The sequence below is a fragment of the Gobius niger genome (assembly GCF_951799975.1).
Source record: "Gobius niger genome assembly, chromosome: 10".
In the NCBI taxonomy this organism is placed as follows: domain Eukaryota; kingdom Metazoa; phylum Chordata; class Actinopteri; order Gobiiformes; family Gobiidae; genus Gobius; species Gobius niger.
This window is the reverse complement of record NC_136861.1, coordinates 4,914,707-4,938,928: the sequence shown is the minus strand read 5'-3', so window position 1 is coordinate 4,938,928 and position 24,222 is coordinate 4,914,707. Positions and strand designations below refer to the sequence as shown.

At 38.9% G+C, this 24,222-nt stretch overlaps 2 protein-coding genes across 2 annotated transcripts in view; one reads left to right on the top strand and one right to left on the bottom strand.

The window, feature by feature from the left end:
- Nucleotides 1-2,721: 2,721 nt before the first annotated feature.
- Nucleotides 2,722-16,990, top strand: ifi35 (interferon-induced protein 35). The gene is made up of 10 exons (XM_079564856.1): nt 2,722-2,741; nt 3,021-3,047; nt 7,516-7,587; nt 8,381-8,539; nt 8,622-8,738; nt 10,235-10,379; nt 10,455-10,564; nt 11,622-11,805; nt 13,342-13,448; nt 16,723-16,990. The coding sequence occupies exons 2-10, from the start codon at nt 3,033-3,035 to the stop codon at nt 16,924-16,926; spliced, it is 1,113 nt and encodes a 370-aa protein (XP_079420982.1). The 5' UTR covers nt 2,722-2,741; nt 3,021-3,032; the 3' UTR covers nt 16,927-16,990.
- A 2,354-nt stretch (nt 16,991-19,344) lies between these two features.
- Nucleotides 19,345-24,222, bottom strand: part of LOC306969183 (complement C3-like) — a gene marked incomplete at its 3' end in the record, with an annotated part of 44,237 nt that continues 39,359 nt past the window's right edge. The window contains exons 30-40 of the mRNA XM_079564783.1: nt 22,757-22,912; nt 22,609-22,671; nt 21,551-21,632; nt 21,421-21,472; nt 21,260-21,350; nt 21,096-21,182; nt 20,926-21,031; nt 19,970-20,062; nt 19,818-19,901; nt 19,593-19,737; nt 19,345-19,489 (exon numbers count right to left, since the gene is read on the bottom strand). Of these exons, the coding sequence (XP_079420909.1) occupies nt 19,345-19,489; nt 19,593-19,737; nt 19,818-19,901; nt 19,970-20,062; nt 20,926-21,031; nt 21,096-21,182; nt 21,260-21,350; nt 21,421-21,472; nt 21,551-21,632; nt 22,609-22,671; nt 22,757-22,912 (1,104 nt within the window). The remainder of the gene's footprint in view (nt 19,490-19,592; nt 19,738-19,817; nt 19,902-19,969; nt 20,063-20,925; nt 21,032-21,095; nt 21,183-21,259; nt 21,351-21,420; nt 21,473-21,550; nt 21,633-22,608; nt 22,672-22,756; nt 22,913-24,222) is intronic.

Here is a 24,222-nt window from a genome sequence, read left to right as displayed (position 1 = left end):
CAACCAAAATGTGACAAAAATTCAACCAAAAAGTGACAAAAATTCAACCAAAAAGTGACAAAAATTTAACCAAAAAGTGACAAAAATTAAAAATGTGACCAAAATGAGCTGTTACACAGACTTTAGATAAAAATATATATATGTACACATGTATACACAGATACATTGTGAGTCACATGTGCAGGTGCTTCAAGTGTCATGAAGACAGTTTTGGGAAATTGGGTTATAAACACATTGAAACATTTTTGATAAATATGGGGAGCACAACGTGAACATGGTCACTGGTTCTGTTCATTTCCTTCATGGACAGAATTTGTCGGTGCAGCCTGGGGCCGCAGGGCGTCCGGTTTGGGAACCTCAGGATCTCATCTCTGTTTGCAGACGATGTTCTGTTTGTTTCAAATCAGGACCTTCAGCCGATCGATCTACGTTCCCGCCCTCACCGATGGTCATGAGATCTGAGTAATGACCGAAAGGACGAGATCGCGGATACAAGCGGCCGAAATGAGTTTCCTTCACGGGGTGGCTGAGGGTGAGGAGCTCAGTTACCTGGGGGGAGCTCGGAGTAGAGTCGCTGCTCCTTCACTTAGAAAGGAGCAGCTGAGGTGGCTAGGGCATCTGTTCCGGATACCTCCTGGCCGCTGCCTCCTCCTGTTCCGGGCATGTCCTATTGGGACGAGGCCTCGTGGAAGGCCCAGGACACGCTGGAGGGACTGTCGCCTCGGGGTCAGAACAGCTGGAGGAGGTGAAGTCTGGGCGTCTCTGCTGAGACGCTGCCCCCGCGACCCGGCCCCGGATAAAGAGGAAGAAAATGGATGGATGGACATGAACATTTTTTCTGGCCTTAAGTCGTTAAAGTTTCTTGATGGGTTGAAAACCAAGTATCGTTAAAGCAGTGGTTCTCAACCTGGGGGCGGGACCCGCAAGGGGGTTGCGAGACAAATTAGGGGGGTCGCCAGATCATGTAGATAAAATATACATATTTTTATTAGCATTTAGTATAATATGTGCCATTATTTGTTCGGAATTTTATTTTATCCATTGTTTTTTTAAAGGGGCTAGAGGCAAGTTAGCCATTTTATACCCAGTACTGCCACCTCAGGTCATACGTGTTACTGCACTTTCTATATTAAGCTTGTGCATGAATTTTACAATTATGCAAAACCATAAACAGACAGTATAACTTTAATCAAAACACACCCTTACCTAAACCCACTATACCTGTCCAATTAGTCCAAGGGGAACATTTAAAAAATCAATCAATAAAGGGAGGGAGAACGTTGAATAAGAGTGGTAGTTGCAAAGATACAAGTAGCACAGTTAGAAAGAATAAAAATCTTAGCCCGAAACATTCTGAACAGGAATATTCTCAACACAATGTAGAAAGGGGTTCCAAATTCTTGAGAATTTGGGAACCACCTGCACTGAGTCTGATTTTTTAAACATTTAAGAAAGTACATCACATCTTTAAGAATTATGTCGGCTAATGTTAAAATTTCTCTGTTATAATCGGGGTCGCGGCTCCAAAAGGTTGAGAACCACTGCGTTAAAGCACCGTATCGAACAGTACCCGGCCCTTTTTTTGTCCATGAATGTTCTTGTAGTGAGAGGGATGAATGCCTGACTGAGGAACTCTTTAAAACCAAGCACATTTTCTCCAGTTTGGCTTTACCCAAATCTAAAAGCTTCTTAACCCCTTAACTCCCACCTGAACCGAGCTCATTTTCTCCAGTTTGGCTTTACCCCAGTCCAAAAGCTTCTGGAAAAAAGCTGTGAAAATAGCGACAAAACTGAGACGAAAACAATGATGGAAATGTGACAGAAAAGTGGGAAAACATTGACAAAAATTTGATAAAAATTTGACCAAAAAAAAGACAAAAATGCGATACAAAAATGACAAAAATGTGACAAAGAAAAATGATAAAAATTTGAGAAAAAATGGACAAAAAAATGACAAAAATGTGACGAAAAATGGATGAAAAAGTGGAAAAAATGTCACAAGAAATTGACACAAAATTGACAAAAAAAATGACAAAAATATGACAAAAAAATGATAAATAATTGAGAAAAAATTTAAAAAAAAATGACAAAAATGTGACAAAAAAATTATAAAAATTTGAGAAAAAATTGACAAAAAATGACCAAAATGTGCTAAAAATTTGACTAAAAAATTACAACAAAAAATACAAAAATGTGACAAAAAAATGACAAAAATGTGACAAAAAATGCTAAAAAAATTGAGAAAAAATGGACAAAAATTTGACCAAAAAATGATAAAAAATTTGACAAAAAATTGACAAAAAATTACAAAAATGTAGCAAAATGCGACAAAAAATGACAAAAAAAATGACAAAAAAAATGACAAAAAAGTTTAAAAAAAAAGAGTTGAATACCCAACAAAAACATGCTGGAAAAAAAATCTGATGACGTGAGGAAAAAGATCCTCTCGGTTCAGGCGGGAGTTAGGAGGTTAAAAAGCTGTGTAGGTCTTAGCTTTCAAATGAGGCGTACGGGCTGTAAACTAAAGTCAAGAAGCTTTTAGATTTGGGTAAAGATTCGGCCACGTGTGAACACCATAACGTCCAAATACAACACACTGAATCTAACTTCTAAACGTGTCCCTCTGTAAACAAACGCGCGGGGTCACAGCGCCCTCGTGTGTCCGCGCGCCGCCACTGCCTCCTGTTTCTCTTCCTCGAAATCACAGAAATGAAAGTGAAACGAGCCGGAGACTGTCGACGGTAAGACTCGCTGCGTTCTCCCGTAGAAACCACGATTTTAGTCATAATTTATCAGAAATATCGCGTCTCTTTGACAACGTAAACGCGTGAGATCCCGCACGAGCCCGGGCTGCGGTTTGTGAACGTTAAATGTGAACAAAACGGTTCGTGTTTTTATGTTTTGAGTTGTTTTCCGAAGTCATGCTCGCATTAACGACAGATAATGTTCAGATAAACGCGTTTTCTCGGTGTTTTTCTCACTTTTAGGCGTAAACATAACCGTGTTTTTACTGTTTTCAGGTGATTTTCATCATGTCATCAGACGAGGTGAGAGAATAACATGGATTTTTGTTTGTTTTTTGTTTGTTTTTTTATGGCTGTGGTTATTTTTAGTTGAAGAAACGAACAGGTGATTTCCAAACGTCACATCAGAGCAAGAGAATTTTTTTTACGTAGGTTGTTACGTAAAAGTTTTGTGACTCAGCGTAAAAGCCTCAGAAACGTAAATACGTAAAGATAGTGCGGTTTTTTCGTCTTAACCTCTTAACTCCCATCTGAACGGATCCCATTTTCTCCAGTTTGGCTTTACCCTAATCAAAAAGCTTCATGGGGAAAAAGCACCAAAATAGCCACAACAAATGAGAAGAAAACAAGGATGTAAACACGACCAAAATGTGACAAAAATTCAACAAAAATGTGACAGAAACTCTACAAAAATGTGACAAAAATTCAACAAAAATGTGACAAAAATTCAACAAAAATGTGACAAAAATGTGACAAAAATGTGACAAAAATGTGACAAAAATGTGACAAAAAATCAACAAAAATGTGACAAAAATTCAACAAAATGTGACAAAAATTCAACAAAAATGTAACAAAAATTCAACAAAAATGTGACAAAAATTCAGCAAAATGTGACAAAAATTCAACAAAAATGTGGCAAAAAATTAACAAAAATGTGACAAAAATTCAACAAAAATGTGACAAAAACTCAACAAAATGTGACAAAAATTCAACAAAAATGTGACAAAAACTCAACAAAAATGTGACAAAAATTCAACAAAAATGTGACAAAAAATCAACAAAATGTGACAAAAATTCAACAAAAAATTAACAAAAATGTGACAAAAACTCAACAAAAAATTAACAAAAATGTGACAAAAACTCAACAAAAATGTGACAAAAATGTGACAAAAATTCAACAAAAATGTGACAAAAAATCAACAAAATGTGACAAAAATGTGAAAAAAATTCAACAAAATGTGACAAAAATTCAACAAAAATGTGACAAAAACTCAACAAAAATGTGACAAAAAATCAACAAAATGTGACAAAAATTCAACAAAAATGTGACAAAAATGTGACAAAAATTCAACAAAATGTGACAAAAATTCAACAAAAATGTGACAAAAACTCAACAAAAATGTGACAAAAAATCAACAAAATGTGACAAAAATTCAACAAAAATGTGACAAAAAATCAACAAAAAATGTGACAAAAATTCAACAAAAATGTGACAAAAAATAAAATAAAACATACAAAAGGTGACACAACACAGCAACAACGTGAGGAAAAAGATCAGTTTTGTGGGTCTTAGCTTTCAAATGACATGTTACACAGGCCTATATAACAGCCGAAGAGGACAGAATGCATTTGGTTTAGGCGGGTGGGAACAGCTAAACCTCTGAACCGAGCGATTTTTCTGTAGTTCAACTTTACCCAAATCTAAAAGCTTCTCGACTGGAGTAACAGTGTAGTGCCTCATTTGAAAGCTAAGACCAACAAAAGTGATCGTAGCTTTGTCACATCGCGTTTTTGTCTCTTTTTTTTGTCCGTTTTTTTTTTTTGTTTCTTGTGACTTTTTCATTGCTTTTTTTTGGTCACTTTTTGTGGCTTTTTTGTTGTTTTTTTGTTGCATTTCCGGCACGTATTTGTGACACTTTCTGTTGTTTTTGTCACTTTTTTGGTTATATTTTTGTAATTTTCCTTTGTTTTGTTGTTGCTCTTTCTGTTTAAAAGCAGAATAAGAAAATGCAAACTGTATTCTGGCCCACGGACACTTTTGCCAAAATAGCGACAGAAAAGGGACCACAACGCGAGGAAAAAGATCAGTTTAGATGAGTTTTGTAGGTTACTCTGGCCTTTTCAGAAAACGTACTTGGTTAACCCCTAGACTCCCACCTGAACCGAGCACATTTTCTCCAGTTTAGCTTTACCCCAGTCCAAAAGCTTCAGGAAAAAAGGTGTGAAAATAGCAACAAAACTGAGACGAAAACAATGATGGAAATGTGACAAAAAAGTGAGAAAACACTGACAAAAAAGTGACACAAAATGTGACGAAAAAATGACAAAAAAAGACAAAAAAATGGTCAAAAAAAAGGAAAAAAATTGGCAAAAAATGACAAAAATGTGACAAAAAAGTGATGAAAAAATGACAAAAAATGGACAAAAAAAGACAAAAATGTGACAAAAAATGACAAAAAGACCCCAAAAAAGACAAAAAATGGACAAAAAAAAGACAAAACTGTGACAAAAAATGACAAAAAAAGACAAAAAAAAATGACCAAAAAAATGACAAAAAATGTGACAAAAAAATGACAAAAATGAGTTGATACCCTCCCCCAAAAGATGGAAAAAAATCTGATGATATGAGGAAGAAGATCCATTTAGATGAGTTTTGTAGATCTTAGCTTTCAAATGAGGCGTTACACTGGCCTAGAGGATTTGGGTAAAGCTGAACTGGAGAAAATGCTCTCGGTTCAGGCGGGAGTTAAGAGGTCAAGTTACATGTACTTGAGTAAATGTAACATGTACTTGAGTAAATGTAGCATGTACTTGAGTAAATGTAGCATGTACTTGAGTAAATGTAGCATGTACTTGAGTAAATGTAACATGTACTTGAGTAAATGTAGCATGTACTTGAGTAAATGTAACATGTACTTGAGTAAATGTAGCATGTACTTGAGTAAATGTAACATGTACTTGAGTAAATGTAACATGTACTTGAGTAAATGTAACATATACTTGAGTAAATGTAGCATGTACTTGAGTAAATGTAGCATGTACTTGAGTAAATGTAACATGTACTTGAGTAAATGAGTAAATGTAACATGTACTTGAGTAAATGAGTAAATGTAACATGTACTTGAGTAAATGTAACATGTACTTGAGTAAATGTAACATGTACTTGAGTAAATGTAACATATACTTGAGTAAATGTAGCATGTACTTGAGTAAATGTAGCATGTACTTGAGTAAATGTAACATGTACTTGAGTAAATGTAACATGTACTTGAGTAAATGTAACATGTACTTGAGTAAATGTAACATATACTTGAGTAAATGTAGCATATACTTGAGTAAATGTAGCATGTACTTGAGTAAATGTAGCATGTACTTGAGTAAATGTAGCATGTACTTGAGTAAATGTAACATGTACTTGAGTAAATGTAACATGTACTTGAGTAAATGTAACATGTACTTGAGTAAATGTAACATGTACTTGAGTAAATGTAACATGTACTTGAGTAAATGTAACATATACTTGAGTAAATGTAGCATGTACTTGAGTAAATGTAGCATGTACTTGAGTAAATGTAGCATGTACTTGAGTAAATGTAACATGTACTTGAGTAAATGTAACATGTACTTGAGTAAATGTAACATATACTTGAGTAAATGTAGCATATACTTGAGTAAATGTAACTGAGTACTACCCGCTCTCTGCCCATGACATTTGGTGACATTTCTTCCTAGTACAATCAACTCAAATACATTTGTAAATAAGTTGTTTCTCCATCCAAGAGGTCAGACTAAAGACCTCAGTGATTTAGCGATATGAATTTAGCTTCTCCTGATATTGTGTGGCTTTGGCTTTGGGAAATGAACACAAATGTCCTTAAGGCGAGACACGGCAGGTGAAAGTATTGATTTTTCACGCAGTGGTCGAAGTGGAGATTTTTATCTGTTTTCCTCCCTTTACATCTTAGTTTTCATGTCAGATATAAAAATGATGATGTTTATTTTATGATGTTTTGTCTGCGAGGTGGGGGCGACCCGGAAGTAGAAAGTCCGTCTTTCCCGCGGGTTTTCATTCATAAATATTGACAGATTTGACATCCACGTGTCCTGCTAAGGGGCCCCGTGATGACGCTTTCACCCAAATATGGTGTTTTTCCTCCTAAGAGACGCTGGAGCGGAAAAGTGGAAGAACGGGCCGCGCATGCGCACTCGCTACAAAACTTCAGGGCTGGTTTTCTCTGAATGAGAGAAGCCGCACTCGGGCAGAGCCTGAGCCCTTATAGAAGCTCCCACAGACTCCACACTTTACAGTCTGAGACACAACAAGATTCTGAAGGTTTTTTCGGAGGGATTTTTTAATATCTAATTCTTAGCCTGATTTATTCAGCTTTGAAACCAAAAAAACAGGCGGAATTTGAGTTTTTACAGATTTTTTCACTGATGATTAGTTTATTGAAAAACTAAACAAAATATCCAAAATCCCCTCTGAAAAAATCTACTAATATGTCAATAAAATAAAACCATAAAATTTAATCTGACTCAATTCATTATTTTGATTTCGTTGCCCAAAATATAAACAATTTTGGCCATTTTAATGCTCAAAATGCCTTATTTTTATGTGAAAACATAAAATGACAGAAAAAGTGCAATACATTTTTTTGTCATATTTATATCTGTGATGTTCAGCAAAAGTTTCAAATTGAAATCTATACATTTATTTTTTTCCCCTATTCACCTGCAGTGTCTCGCCTTAAAGAGTCTGTTGTTGCTGCAGGACTTCTCTCTGGTGTCGGAGCCGTCGGAGGAGACTCTGGAGGGACTGAGGGCACTGATACAGAATGAGAAGGTAAAAACACTCACACACACACAAGGAGAAGTTTGTCCTGTTGTTGACTCTGACAAAAAATGACAAATTGACCAAAAAAACAAAAAATTGACAAAAAAATGACAAAAAAGTGACAAAAAATGTGACAAAAAAAGACAAAAAATTGACAAAAATGTGACCAAAAAATGACAAAAAAGACAAAAAATTGACAAAAATGTGACAAAAAAATGACAAAAAATGTGACAAAAAAAGACAAAAAATTGACAAAAATGTGACAAAAAAATTACCAAACAATGACAAAAAATTTGCCAAAAGTGACGAAAAAATGACAAAAAATTGAGAAAAAAAAGAAAAAAAAATATGCAAAAAAAAGACAAAAAATTGACAAAAAATTACCAAAAAATGACAAAAACTTTGACAAAAATGTGACAAAAAAATGACGAAAATGACAAAAAAAAATGACCAAAAAAAGACATAAAAATAACAAGAAATGTGACAAAAAATGACCAAAGAAATTACCAAAAAATGACAAAAATTTGCCAAAAATATGACAAAAAAATGACCCAAAAAAATACCAAAAAATGTGACAAAAAAGTGACCAAAAAATGACAAAAATATGACGAAAAAATGACAAAAAAGTGACCAAAAAATGACAAAAAATGTGACAAAAAATGTGACAAAAAAATGACCAATGACCAAAATTAAAAGGTAGAAACACTCACACACACACAAGGAGAAGTTTGTTGTTGACTCTGTGTCTGTGTGTTAAAGGAGAAGTTTGACCTGTTGTTGACTCTGTGTCCGTGTGTTAAAGGAGAAGTTTTCCCAGCTGGAGCAGGAGCAGGACGAGCTGCAGACTTTGATCACGGAGACCCAAGGCCTGACGCAGCAGTTCAGAGAGCGGACTGTGGGCCTGCAGCAGGACCTCGAGGAGGAGGAGGAGCGAGCCAGAGCCCAGGCCGTGCAGGACCAGGTCAGGACTCACCGTGGCTCTGGGTTGTAGTAATTTACCATATGGGAGGTTCACTGTCTGCTCTTGTGCTTGTTTTGTGCAGGAGCAGCTGTCGTTGCTGCAGCAGGAGGAGCTGGAGCTGAAGCAGGAGCTGGAACGAGTCCTGACGAAGCTCAGTGAAGAAGAGACGACCGCAGAACGACTTCGACAACAGGCCGACGTCAGTTCATCAGCTTTCTGAGTTCAAACAGCCCACACCCGCACAGGCCAGGCCAGTCTGAGGGGCATCAGCGTGAAGCCAGTAAAACAGAGCACACAAACGATGCACCCCTGTAGAGCCGGGCCAGGCCCACACTCGTCACACACAGGTTTTCATGACGCTCCTCTGTGTGAGATACTATCATTAGCAGAGACATTCGCTCTGATGTCAGAGGATGAACTCTCTTCCTCACTTTGATAAGCGTATTTGCTGGCAGCTAACTAGCTAACAGCAAACTAAATCTGACCTCTTGCCACTTTGGTGCCTTAAGACTCCCCCCCCTCCCCCTGAGAGAGCGGAGCCTCCACTTTTAGTGTGAATATTTACTGATTTCATTACAAACACAACTCCCGAAGGCGCAGGAGGACCAGGCTTGTTTCTGACCGAGTCCCAGAGACTCCATCACTTTCTGTTCAAAGTTATGTGTGAATGTCTGTGCTGGTCAGGGACCTCCTTCAGGTTAAAAGATAAAGCGCAGTTTGGTTCCCCCTCCACTGGATGGCGCCCGAGGCAGTCTGCTTTAAAGGAGGCATATCATGCTTTTAAATCCTTCCTTTTTACATATAAATCATACAGTTGTGGTCTATATAAAGCGGAACTGCAATGCTTGGGTCTGAATTCCTCATTATTATAGCTCTACAGGCCCCTTTTCTACCCCTTTTCTGATGTGCGTCTGAGAGCAACTCGTTTTGGTGCGGTCTCTTTAAATGCAACTGAGACACTTCATACCCCGCCCCCTCTCCAGGTTGCAGAGGTGACACTCGGTTCAACTCTACGATTATATAGCGGCGCAGAAACTTTTTATTCACACGTTATTTACATGACACTCAACAACAGTAATAGTACAGACGGCAAAGGTAAAGTTACTGCTAAACCATGACCACCGTGTGTTTTAAGAAAGCAAAGTAAATGCAGAATAGAATTCATAATAGTACCGAACATTTTAGTTAACAGTGACAACTGTTAGAGGATAACATTAAATCACTATTTATCACACTGGGTCAGGCTGTACAGTCGTACTATCTCTGTCATAGCCTTGACTGTGGGGCTCAGACTCTCAGCCACTGAATGCTTGCATATCAGTCTGACGCTCTGAGAGAGTATTTATCCCTCTTCTGTGGAAGCACAGACAGACTTGAATGGTAGGACTAGCGCAATGTCTCGAGTTCATGTCTCCGGGTCCCGCACCGATGGTAAATAAACTTCTCCTGCATAAGACATCCAGACTGCTGCCTGTCATTCATGTATCCTCTCGAACACCATTGTTATTTCTCCAACAACAACAAATGCTGTGGTTAATCCTTTTGTTAACATTACTGACAATACTTAAACACAATCTGCATGTCAAATACCATACATACTACAATAATGATAATGACTAATAATTGTTAACAAGCGAGCTAAAAGGTGGATTAGCATGATATGTCCCCTTTAAACAGAAGTCTGTGTTGTGACAGGTTTTCTCTGGAGCTCCAGAGCGCCCCCTGGTGTTTCGTGGGCAGACGGCCAAGGATCAGGACCCGCCTCGTTTCAGCATGGAGCCCCTGATCGAGTACCCGCTGGAGGGAGGGAGCGCCCTCATCACCTTCGAGGACGTGGCCGGTCAGTGCTGGGGCTGAAGTCTGTGGGAGGAGCAAACGTAGTGATTTTAATCCTGGCTTTATTCCTGTGGCTCAGTGGCTCAGCAGGTGCTGACGAAGCGCCGTCACACGGTGAATCTGTCTGAAGAGTTCCACATGACGGTGGAGGCCAGAGCTGTGCCCCTCACGCTGCCCACGTCTGTCCAGGTAACTACACCTGCCCCCTGGCCCCCCCCCAGGGCTTCATTAACCTCACCTGAACATGTTTTCTCCTGTTCTGCAAATTCTCCAGATCTAAAAGCTTCATCAAAATAGCGACAAAAAACGAGAAGAAAATGAGGATGTTAATTGACAAAAAGTGACAAAAATCCAGAAGAAAAAAAGACAAAATTCCAGGAAAAAAAGACAAAAATCCAGCAAAAAAAAAAGACAAAAATCCAGGAAAAAAAGACAAAAATCCAGCAAAAAGTGACAAAAACCAAGCAAAAAAAGTGACAAAAAATCCAGCAAAAAAAGACAAAAATCCAGGAAAAAAAGTGACAAAAAATCCAGCAAAAAAAAGACAAAACTCCAGAAGAAAAAAAGACAAAAATCCAGAAAAAAGTGACAAAAATTCAGGGGAAAAAAAGACAAAAATCCAGCAAAAAAGACAAAAATCCAGCAAAAAACGTGACAAAAAATCCAGCAAATAAAAAAAGACAAAAATCCAGAAGAAAAAAAGACAAAAATCCAGAAAAAATAGACAAAAATCCAGCAAAAAATGACAAAAATCCAGCAAAAAATGACAAAAATCCAGAAAAAAGTGACAAAAACCCAGAAAAAAGACAAAAATCCCAAAAAAGTGACAAAAATCCAGAAAAAAATGTCAAAAATCCAGGAAAAGGGACAAAAATCCCCCAAAAAAGTGACAAAAATCCAGCAAAAAAAGTGACAAAAATCCAGCAAAAAATGTCAAAAATCCAGGAAAAAAATGGCAAAAATCCAGCAAAAAAAAGACAAAAGTGCCATAAAAAAGTGACAAAAACACACAAGGGAAATAAAAAGTGACGACAATGGCAAAGAGGAAAGAATGCATTTGGTTTGGTTCGTGGTAAAAGGTTAAAAGCAAATGAATAAACTGGGCCAAAATGAAGGCCTTAAATGTCACTAAAAAGCATTTAACTGGAGTGTTTTGCTTTTTAAGGTATTTGGTAACAATATCCAGCACGTCTTCATCACTACAAAAGTCTGTTCCCTCTCTGCCCTGTGCCCCTTTGTGCCGTAGGTGGCGGCAGACGTTTGCCCGCGGAGGATCCTGGTGTCCGACCTGCCGCAGATGGACCGTCAGACTCTGGAGGACAAACTGGACATTCACTTTTCCAAGAGTCGCCACGGAGGAGGAGAGGTGGAGTCGTGCCAAATGCTGCCGGAGAGCGGGCACGCCGTCATCAGCTTCATCCGGGACGACGGTGAGAAGGACGGGTTTAGGCGAAACGCTGCGGGTGAACAGAGGAGTAAAAACTTAGAGACGTGCCTTTCAAACTGTGGCGTAGATGACATTGATATCATTTTACGTTTTCATATAAAAAATGCCCCAAATTTATGATATCTTCAGGGACGAAATTTAAATAATGGACTCAGGACAGGCCTTTATTTCTATTTGAGCAAAACGGACGACCGGGAAAATGAAGAAAAACGAGAATTGTGTCCATTTGCACCTAAAATATTAGGTTCATTTATTAATGAACATTTCAAACCCTCTCCCAGCGGCTGGAACATTGACGCCTTTTATTTTGTCGGGACAACAGGAAGTGTTTCGTTGCTGTTAGCGGAGCTTTGACATCAGTGTCACTGCAGGTTTCTGTTTCGTTTTTACCGCGGACCGGATTATTTGTTGTTATCTTGTGTAAAAGGCGAGTTTAGACGGAGCGTTTGTGTTTGTGATCGATCATGAGACTGACCCGAGAGAAGACGAGACGCTCGCGCTGATGGGAGTTATTTTGAGGCGGGACTGACCTGCACACGGAGCAGCTGGACGTGCTTTGAAGACGCGATGGTGACTTTATTAAAACCCTGGAGGGTCAGAAACATTTGTTGCCCTTTTTCCAAATTTAGTCACAGGAGGTTTGAAAAGTGTCTAAATCTGTGTCAAAGTTACGCTCGGATCAGCTCCTCCGCAGCGTCCCCCTCGGCCCGGGTTCCCGTTTGTTACTTCCTGCACCTGAGTTTTCATTTACACCAGTATGACACAAATTCCTAACATGGGGAATATTTCTACCGCTATAGTTTCTAATAAAAGCCCCGGCCTGTTTTAGAGACCGGCTTTAATTTGCCTCCGCCAGCCGAGAACCCGGCCCCTGTCAGAGACCCGGCCCCTGTCAGAGACCCGACCTCTGTGTGGAAAATCCACATTGTTTAATTTTGTGTAATTATACTTTGTAGTGTAACACTTCACGTAACCATATTTAAATAGGGAAAACGTGGAAGAGCTTGGTAGCTTCTATCTTGACCTGTTTTGGAGCTATAGAGGAGAGAGGGAGAGGCTAAATGCTAACGCCGTCTGCGCTGTGTTTACGTGACTGAAGGCACGGGGGAAGATCAGACAGGTCCTAAAGAACTCGTCAAAGCTAAGGTAAGAACATGTCTCAGTATGTAAAAACGGTGGCCTATTCCTTTAACGCCGAGGCTTCATAACTCATCATAAGGTCAGTAGATTTTGGATAACAGACACCACTCTGCAGCTGTGACGTCATCGTTTTAGTAAAAGTTGCAGAGACGACGTAACAACGGCGCCGCGTAAACAGGGTTTTGAGATCTTTCCTCTGGGACCTGGTTTGAAAAATGTCCGTTTACAGAAACCCCCAAAACGTCGGGCTCGTATGGACGATACACTGGACTGATAAAATATCTTTGTGTTTGGTCCTCAGCTTGACTTCGTGTGGACGGGGCCTAAATGTGTGATGGTGCGAACCGAACCGACTGAAGCTGTTGTTGTTTGTGTTCAGTCGCCAAAGGCCTGACGGACGCGGAGTACCACAACGTGAAGCTGACTGAGGGAACTCACCGGGTCCGAGTCACGCCCTTCGTCAACGGGAAGATCACAGAGCTGCAGGTGAGAGGGACAGTAGTCATTACATTTGTTCAGATGTGACTCTGGTGTGGGTGCGTGTTTTACCCCAAACTGAACAGTATGTTAGGTGGGCAGTAACCCCTTAACCCCCACCTGAACCGAGCACGTTTTCTCCAGTTTGGCTTTACCCCAGTCCAAAAGCTTCTGGAAAAAAAGGTGTGAAAATAGTGACAGAACTGAGATGAAAACAATGATGAAGATGTGACAAAAAAGTGACAAAACTTTGACAAAAAAATGACGAAAAAAAAGACAAAAAAGTGACAAAAAAATGACAAAAATGGACACAAAAATGACAAAAAATTGACAAAAAAATGACAAAAAAATGACAAAAAAAAGACAAAAAAGTGACAAAAAAAGTGACAAAAAAATGACAAAAATGGACAAAAAAATGACAAAAAATTGACAAAAAAATGTCAAAAAAAAGTTACGAAAAAATTAAAAAAATTTGAAAAAGACCAAAAAAGACAAAAAAAGACAAAAAAAAACCAAAAAATGGACAGAAAAATGACAGAAAAGTGACAAAAAAAAGACAAAAAAGAGAAAAAGACAAAAAAGACAAAAAAAAGACAAAAAATTACAAAAAAAGACAAAAAATTGACAGAAAAATGACCAAAATATGACAAAAAAAGACAAAAAAGGACCAAAAATTGACAAAAAAATGACAAAAATGAAAGAAAAAATATGACAAAAAAAGACAAAAAAAGACAAAAAAATTGACCAAAAAATGACAAAAATGAAAGAAAAAAAAGACAAAAAAAAGACAAAAAATGGACAAAAAATGACAAAAATGAGAAAAAAAGACAAAAAAATGACAAAAAAATGACCAAAAAAAAGACACAAAAAAATGACAAAAAAATGTGACAAAAAAGTGACAAATATGACCAAAATATGACCAAAAAAAAAAGACAAAAAATGTTACAAAATGAGTTGAATCCCCCCCCCCAAAAAATTGATGGAAAAAAATCTGATGACGTGAGGAAAAAGACCCATTAAGATGAGTTTTGTAGATCTTAGCTTTCAAATGAGGTGTTACACTGGCCTACAGGATTTGGGTAAAGCTGAACTGCCAGTGTGTCTACTTTTCAAAATGTGTTTAATCTTGAAAATAACAAGTGCTTTCTCAAGATACAGCGATTTTGAAAATTTAGGCTAAAATCAAACTTTTTAAAATCTCATGGATTTGGATTTAAAGTCTAATTAATATTTAATCGCCAAAAAATTCAAATTATATATATTTTAAATGCTCCAGTCTATGTACAAAATTACTGGGACAGCATTTTAAGGAAGGGGGCCGACTTAAAAAAAATGAGGCAGAGTATTTAACCTCTTAACTCCCGCCTGAACCAAGAGGATCTTTTTCCTCACGTTATCAGATTTTTTCTCACTTTTTTGTCACATTTCCATCATTGTTTTCGTCTCAGTTTTGTTGCTATTGTCACAGCTTTTTTCCAGAAGCTTTTGGATTGGGGTAAAGCCAAACTGGAGAAAATGTGCTCGGTTCAGGTGGGAGTTAAGGGGTTAAACATGAGTTGCCTTTCCTTGTAGTATGAAATATAAAATAATATTTTTATTTTTGTTTGTTTCTGGCAGTTTTTCTGTCAGTGGTTCCCCTGTACTGCCCCAGCCCCTGTATATTCGGATTCGCCCCTGCTCAAAATAGATTCTGCGTAGCCTTCAGTCCCGCTGTCACTGGGCTGTGTGTGCGGATGCGTAAAATATCCACTAAATGCTGTAAACTTTGTGTGAACGCCTTAAAACAGGGGTAAGTAAGGGGGCAAGTTTATGTGGTGGAGGGCCGCTTTTCATCATAGCCAAAACACCAACACCTCACTATTGTAGGGTTAGGGTTAGGCCTGAAGTTAAGAACCATTGTCATATATCGTATAAAATATTGCATTTACCACATGTTTTTATTGAACAAGCCATAGATTTGCTTTGAAGACTGAAATTATGATCAAAACAACCCAGTAATATTAATTTTAACAGACTCCAGTGTGTTTCCGTGTAGTTTCAGATGGAAAATATTGAAAAAAAGTTCCCTATAGGCTCGCGACCCACTTTTGAGTCCCCGACCCACCAGTTGAGAATCACTGTTTTACATTATATACGACCAAGTGAGATGTTCTGTAAGGACATTTAAAAAATACACTATAAAAGGACACTATTCCTCACATTTTTAGAGTACTTTAACAGGTATTTGATCCCTTATATTTCTCAAAGTCATATTGGGGGCCAGAGGCTCTGTGCTGGAGGGCCGGATTTGGCCCCCGGGCCTGACGTTGCCTACCCCTTGCCTGGATAATTTTTTTTTTTGACCTCCAGTTCGGCTTTACCCAAATCTAAAAGCTCTAAAAGCAACAGTTTGGCGCCTCATTTTAATGCTAAGGCCTACAAAACGAATTGTAACTTTTTGTTGGATTGTCGCCGCTTTTTTGTTAAAAATCTTAAGTGTTTTTGAATTATTTTTTTTTAATTTTTGAGTTTTTTTTTAAGTATTCTCGCCCTGTTTTCTTTTCACTTTTTTAAATCTCTCTTAAGTCACTTTTTTGTTGTATTATTGTTGCTTTTCAGGCATGTTTTGTCACTTTTTGTCACTTTTTGGTCACTTTGTTGTGTTTCGATGCCATCTTGATGCTTTTTTTTTTTTTCTTTCAAGAAGCTTTTAGATTTAGGAAAATGTGTTCGGTTCAAGTGGGAGTTAAAGAGGGGGTATTATGCTTTTTTCAATCACATAGCACCAGTCAATGATGAGCAAACCTTCTGTTGGTCTGTAAATGCAGTAAATTAGAATAACTGCCCTGTATAAAATGTCTCTCTCAAAATGGCTGTAGTGAATGTCTTGAAATAGGCCTCTGTCTCTTTAAGAACCTCTGAGCCTTTAGACACGCCCCCTCCACACGCTGTCTGTGGCATCAGTGGGGAGGGGGTTCTGCTGAGCAGCAGTGGTTGGTTACTCGGCTGGTGGCGAAAGCTCGGAGGCGTCTCCAGGAGGTGGGGGCGTTCCTAGGAGGACTCAGGCAAAGCTATCCCTAAAATGGCCGCCATCAGAGTTTTTACAGATGACTCAAAAATACGTGAATGTGCCAAGGCAACACTTCAGGCATGTTTTTAATGAGGGAGTGACATAATAACATGATGTAAAGCTTGAAAAAGTTGATTTTGCATAATACTTAAGTACTTTCACTTCAGTAACAATTTCACCGTGTCCAGCGATGAAATCAAGTACTTTATTCACCACTGATCATTCCTCCCTCAGACCCGTACGAAGCTGTGCCAGCGGACCGTGCGCCTGGTGGGGATCCCGGACGTTGCGGACCCGGAGACGATGCAGGACCTGCTGGAGATCCACTTCCAGAAGCGAGCGAGCGGCGGCGGCGAGATCGAGGAAGTGCTGTACTGCCCCGAGGGACGCACCCGCACGGCGCTGTTTCAAACGCCCCGGAAGGACGCGTCCGAGTGACCCTGAGGGGCGCCGTCAACATCCTCAGCGACACTGCCGGGGGCTTTCTATTGCTACATGATAATGATAATAAACGGTAAATAAAGTGAGTTTCTCTGTGTTTACGTTGTTGTTGCTCAGTGTTGGCAGAGGAAAGCACTTCTCTTTTGTTCTTGTGTGTCTGTTGGAGAAAGATCCAATCAAGCAGAGCACCTTACGAGATTGTAGGAATTACTAAAAATGGCTGAAGTTCATGATGAAAGACGAACAGACTGGGTGAACTTCTAAGTCACAGAATTACACAAAGTCTTTGAGGTTTAAGTCGCTCTCCGGTGGTTTTGTGATGTAAAAGTAGCTCACTGGGTAAAAAAAGTTTGGAGAACGCTGCATTATCACGTACCGTTTGTTAAAGGGACTAAAAGTTGGTCATTTTTATACTCACTACTGCCACCTCAGGTCTCACGTGTATCTGCAGGTTCTATATTAAGCTCATGCATGACCAGGGGCGGACTGGCCATATGTCCATTCTGGAGGAGCACAGAAGGGCCCCGAGCTTTACCCAAATGTAAAAGCTTAAAAAGAAAAGCATCAAAATGGCGACAAAAAGGAGGTTGAAATAAACAAACAAAAAAACCCAAAATGTGCCGGAAAAGCAACACAAAAAGTGACGCAAAATGTGATGAAAAGTCAACAAAAAACACAACAACAAAGCATTGAAAAGGCCACAAAAACATAACAAAAAATGATAGAAAAAAAACGTGACAACAACACAACAAAAAGCCACAAAAAAGTAATGAAAAAGCAAAAACACAGAGGTTAAAAATTGTGGCGACTTGACAAAAAGTTGCAATCACTCTTGTAGGTCTCAGCTTTCAAATGAGGCGTTACACTGTTGCTCTCCAGTCGAGAAGCTTTTAGATTTGGGTAAAGCCAAACTGGAGAAAATCCGCTCCGTTAAGGCGGGTGGTAAGTGTCACATTCACGCTAATTTGGGCCAGGCTGGTCAGAGTCCGGGGCTGTTTTCCAGTCCCAGTCCGCCCCGTGCATGACGGCACTTCGGACCTGAAGTAACAGCTTTCTGAGTGACAGTGCAGGATTTTAGAGGCCGTTGTGGTGAACAGGTCTGAGCTCATTCACAATAGGACATGGCTGGAACATGTAGGGGGAGGAAAACACATAATTTTAACATTTTTAAACTCTGTATAGTCCCTTTAATCGCTCCACTTCCGGGTCCAACAGAACTTATTATATATGATCAGATATAATAAAACAACATGCTTTCTCTGCGGAGACTCGGTGCTGCATCAGCCACTCACTCATTTAAACTCTTGAGTTTAGTGAATAGACGAGAGTAAAGCCGTTCTCCGTGGCCTTTTTGTCCCAATGGGGGGTTGAATCCACATGGTTCCCATGAGCACAGTTACTTTCAGTAACTCTGGTTTTCGGGCTTTGACTTCTCTGTTTTGTTCTCAGAAATAACTGGTCAGAGGCAGCAGGTTTCAGTTAGCTATAAAGAGGGGGTAATATGCTTTTATCAATCACATAGCACCAGTCTATATCACACTACAATGATGACAAACCTTCTGTTGGTCTGTCAATGCAGTAAATTAGAATAACTGCCTTGTAAATGAATAAAATATATATATAAATAAAATGTCTCTCTCAAAATGGCTGTAGTGAATGTCTTGAAATAGGCCTCTGTCTCTTTAAGAACCTCTGAGCCTTTCCGACACGCCCCCTCCACACGCTGTCTGTGGCATCAGTGGGGAGGGGGTTCTGCTGAGGAGCAGTGGTTGGTTACTCGGCTGGTGACGAAAGCTCGGAGGCGTCTCCAGGAGGTGGGGGCGTTCCTAGGAGGACTCAGGCAAACCTATCCCTAAAATGGCCGCCATCAGAGTTTTTACAGATTACTCAAAAATACTTTAAACTAACCCAAACTGTGGGTCAGGGACCAGAAGTGAGAGAATGTGACCATTTACCATTTTAAAAAGTGAGGAAAATAGACTTGTAGTTCTAAATCCCAGTCTGACAGTGGCTTAGTGGTTCTAACAGAGGTGCAGGGCCTGAACTGAGGTCATTATGTTCCCCTTCTGCTCTGCACTAGTGCACAGTGGAACTGGTTTTGACTGTAAACGGTTTCGCTCTTCGTCAAATAGCCATGGGATGTTAACTGTAGGGCCCCCTGTGGATTTTTGCTTAGGGCCCCACAAGGGCCAGCACCGGCTCTGCTGTAGCAGAGTGTAACATCCCAACAAAACAGCATCATTTATTTTGCTCTTTAGCTCCTGCCTTAATAAAAGTTCCCCTTAAAGTGCAATTAAAGCGTGAATAGAAAAAGAAGCTGCATGAATATTTTATTCAAGTGTCACACTGAGGTGATTATAGTGTCACAATAGTTCTTTGTCCAACTTTATTCTCTGAAAGACGTCTTACATTTATTCATTTAGCAATACAGCCATGTGTTTGATACTTGAAGATCAGGTCTTCTATTGCTAAACAGGTTGATCTGTGTTCCTTCATTTGGCACTCGTCTCCTATGGGCCAGGACTCAATCCAGGTTCTTTTCCCAAACACATATTCAAATCTAAAAGTTATAAGAAAAAAGATAAATATGTTGTTCCCGTCCAAGGTAGTTTAAGCTACACATACTACACAATGACACAACATCCACATCAGAAAACACTTACGACTGAGAGGCTACATCTGAAACTGTGTCCTCGGCTGTGCCCATAATAAGATATCCTGTACTGTTGAGTAGATTTAAACTCTCTCTGCAGCGTGAGGAACTGTGGAATTTACGCAGTTGACCTTGAGCGTTTTTATCAAAGGCTCCTACAGAGAAAGAAAAAAATAAACAAAACACATTAATGAAATGATTATTATTGTCTATTTCAAACTCAATAACGACCAACCCTGTTTGATGACATTCTCAATTCTCATGGTGTAGGTGTCAAAGGTCAAGTCGTTCTTAACGTCCTCCAGTACGGCTTGGTACACTGAAGAGACACATTTTCAACTGTGATTTTCTCCGCCTTTGTTTAACTGCAGAACCACATTTACTTACCATAATCGATCTTGCTGTTTGGTGTAGATTCACAGGCTTTGGCCATGCGTTCCTGAGGGAGGATGTTGCCCTTCTTCTGCATTGTACAATCCTCTGTAAGATCGTATACTAACATTAGAGTCAACACTTCAGGCAGTGTAATACTGTAATATTTTAGGATTCTAACAAGTGTTTACACAGTACAGATAAGTTACCTTTACCACACACATTGTCATTCCCTGCGAGCCAGAAGAGAAACTGGCCGTCTTTCCTCTGAGGGTGATAATACTTCACACACTTTTTTGCTGGAAGAACATTTTCAAAATATTATCTGGCTTCCATTTTTGCCTTTACCTTAAACTCTTAACTCCCGCCTGAACCGTTTTTTGTTGGGTATTCAACTCATTTTTGTAACTTTGTCATTTTTTGTCACATTTTTGTCATTTTTTTCATCAATTTCTATCACATTTTTGTCACATTTGTGTCACATTTTTGTCATTTTTTGTCACATTTTTGTCAAGTTTTTGTCACATTTTTGTATTTTTTTTATCACATTTTTTGTCATATTTTTTTTAAAAATTTTTTGGTAAATTTTTTATCATTTTTTTGACATTTTTTGTCAAATTTTTATCACATTTTCTGTAATTTTTTGTCATATTTTTGTCACACTTTTGTATTTTTTTGGTACATTTTTTTTTATCATTTTTTTGTAATTTTTTTGTCACATTTTTGTCAATTTCTTGTGACATTTTTGCCACTTTTTCATCAATTTTTCATCACTTTTTTGTCAATGTTTTCTCACTTTTTTGTCACATTTCCATCATTGTTTTCGTCTCAGTTTTGTTGCTATTTTCACAGCTTTTTTCCAGAAGCTTTTGGATTGGGGTAAAGCCAAACTGGAGAAAATGTGCTCGGTTCAGGTGGGAGTTAAGGGGTTAAAGTAAACTGTATCAATTGAAAATACTACGGTCATGATTTACCATCACTGTATTCATATAGAGACACAGAGGCTGGTTGTAAAACGCCCACTTTATGCACCTGTCTCATTCTAAAAGTCACCTCCTCAACACGATCGTGAGCCACCTGTTGAAAAACGTTCCGTCAGCAAAGTTTGAGGAAAAAGTCACAAATAAAGATAATCACAGACCTTCCTCAGATAGATAATGATGGAGCCTTTCTCTGTCAAGTCCTTGTATTCCCACCGGGCGATGACAGCAGCAAGACCCTCAGACAACTACAATCACACCAGGCATTCACAAATGAGTTACATAAAAGAGCAGAGAAATCTGACGCAACAGTGAATGCTCTTACAGCATTCAAGTCTTCAGCCATAGGAATGAAGCCAGTGGGCAAAGCAATATCCAAGATTGACATAGTTGAATCTTCTTCTTCCTCCTTGAAGCTGTGAAGGTCAAGTTGTTTATTAATACATGGCATGGTAAAAATAATAGTTTTTATATCCTTTTACTTACAAAAACTGCATGCTCAGGTTGTAAATGTCCCCATCCACCTCATCAACCTTATCTGATGATTCAAAATATAAATATATCTTTATGAATCTCTAAAAAGTGTCAAGAATGAATCAAAGACCAACAACATTACCCAGAGAGAATTCCACAGAGAGATTAAACCTCGTGCAGTCGCTCACAGGTTCTCTGGGCACTGCATAATACTGTGTCACCATCTGTAAAATAAAATAAAATGAACCTTAATATTGAACATGCATGAATATTAACCTCCTACCTCCCGCCAAAACCAAATGCATTCTCTCCTCTTTGCCATTGTCGTCACTTTTTATTTCCCTTATGTGTTTTTGTCACTTTTTTGCTGGATTTTTTTGTCACTTTTTTGCTGGATTTTTGTCTTTTTTCAAATGGATTGTTTTCATTTTTTTTTGCTAGTTTTTTTGTAATTTTTTGCTGGATTATTGTCACTTTTTTGCTGGATTTTTGTCATATTTTGCTGGGTTTTTTTGTCTTTTTTCTACTGGATTATTGTCATTTTTTTTGCTGGATTTTTGTCTTTTTTTTTGCTGGATTTTTGTCTTTTTTTTGCTGGATTTTTGTCTTTTTTCTATTGGATTTTTGTCTTTTTCTGCTGTATTTTTGTCTTTTTTTGCTGTATTTTTGTCTTTTTTCTATTGGATTTTTGTCAATTTTTTGTCACTTTTTTGCTGGATTTTTGTCTTTTTTTGCTGGATTTTTGTCTTTTTTCTATTGGATTTTTGTCAATTTTTTGTCACTTTTTTGCTGGATTTTTGTCATTTTTTGCTGTTTTTTGTCTTTTTTCTATTGGATTTTTGTCTTTTCTGCTGGATTTTTGGCATTTTTTCTGATGGATTATTGTCAATTTTTTGCTGTTTTTTTGTCTTTTTCTGCTGGATTTTTGTCTTTTTTCTGCTGGATTTTTGTCTTTTTTCTGCTGGATTTTTGTCTTTTTTCTGCTGGATTTTTGTCTTTTTTTGCTGCTCTTTTGTCACCTTTTTGTTGAGTTTTTTTTTACTTTTTAGCGCTTTTTTGTTGTGTTTACATCATTTTCTTTTTTTCTTTTTTATCGCTGTTTTGAAGAAGCTTTTTTAGAACTTGGAGAACAGGAGAAAACATGTTCAGGTGGGAGTTAAGAGGTTAAACTGAGGAAAGTCAAAAACAGAAGTGCTTTACGGTCAGAGTAGCTTCTCCTGTGCCGCGGGCTGTAACGTTCACACTTTTATTGATCTCAAACTTCTGTAAAGGAAGGTAAACATATTAACATAGAATATTAGGTACAAGTGGAGATTATCAGAGGAAAAGTGAGTTTGGAGCACGTCACCTTCGATGCTCTCGTGGTGTAACTGTTGTCTCGGGTGAATTGGAAGTTGTACGGAGTAAAGCGGCCTGGGACCATCAGCTGCACATCCAGGTGAGAGTCTGGCTCTTTAGCCCCAGCCCAGTACTCAGACACAGCCTGGTACACCATGATCGTGGCCTGGGGTGAAAGAGGACGTTTAATGTGATGTTGCAAAATGAAGTTAAGTGATTAAGTAAAGATAATTCAAAAGATCTGTATGTTTTGTCAACACATTTTAGGCCCAGTCTCAATTCTCTTTTCGACCCCTTCCCTTCCCCTACACCTTCAAACCGAGGGCTAAGGGTGAGGGTTGAAAAGACCGCCCTCCATTTGACTGCATTTCACAACTAACACAGATTATTAAGGTTATGTGAGTTTGGAATGGAATCTTATTTGAATATTTCTCAATTGGAACACATTTATATGAAAGAAATTATAAAAAGTGAGCCTCTACTTGTCTCTATAGCATGTTTCTACTGAACCAGTTCATCAGTAACTTAAAGGAATAGGCCACCACTATTGCTCCAAAACAGGTCAAGATAGAAGCTACCAATCTTCACATTACTGTGCGGATGCCAAAGTGTAACACTTCACGTAACCATATTTAAATAGGGAAAACGTGGAAGAGCTTGGTAGCTTCTTTCTTGACCTGTTTTGGAGCTATAGTGGAGAGAGGGAGAGGCTAAATGCTAACGCCGTCTGTGCTGTGTTTACGTGACTGAAGGCACGGGTGAAGATCAGACAGGTCCTAAAGAACTCGTCAAAGCTCAGGTAAGAACATATCTCAGTATGTAAAAACGGTGGCCTGTTCCTTTAACAGACGGATGGTGTTTTGTAACACCTAAACAACTGGACTCTTTTCAGGCCAAACTCAACACATTTTCATCTGTTTCTGCTTCATCCGGCGCTACATTCTCCCTGTCCGTGTGTTGTTGCTTCTACCGCGGGTCGCTGTGGCTGCAGCCCGTTAGCCAGAGCTGCGAGAGCTCATAGCAGGGCCGGGCAGGGGTAGAGCTGCAGCCTCCGCTCTGAGCCCTCAGGGGCCTGAGCCCTCAGGGGCCTGAGCCCTCAGGGGCCTGAGTGCAAATAAACGGAGCTTTCGCAACAGCAAAGCGAAAACGTAGAACTGACATGTTTATAGAAATGGACTGTTCTAATTGTTGCACGAAGCGAAAAAAGTCACAAACGAAGCGTCCAGCAACTTTATAAATGTTGTAATTGCATATTGATGATTGTGAATTCATTTCGCAGCTTTTTTCCGTATTTTGTCAAACTCCTCCTACCCCTTCGTCTGTAGTGTGCATCAGAAAAATCCTCGCTTGAAGGGCTATGTGGCCTCTCCCTCACCCCTCCCCTCGCCCTAAAATAGGATTGGGACCAAACTTAAAAAACTTAAACGTAAATGCAGGGTGGCGGAGAGGAGATGGAGGAAGGACAAAATAACTATA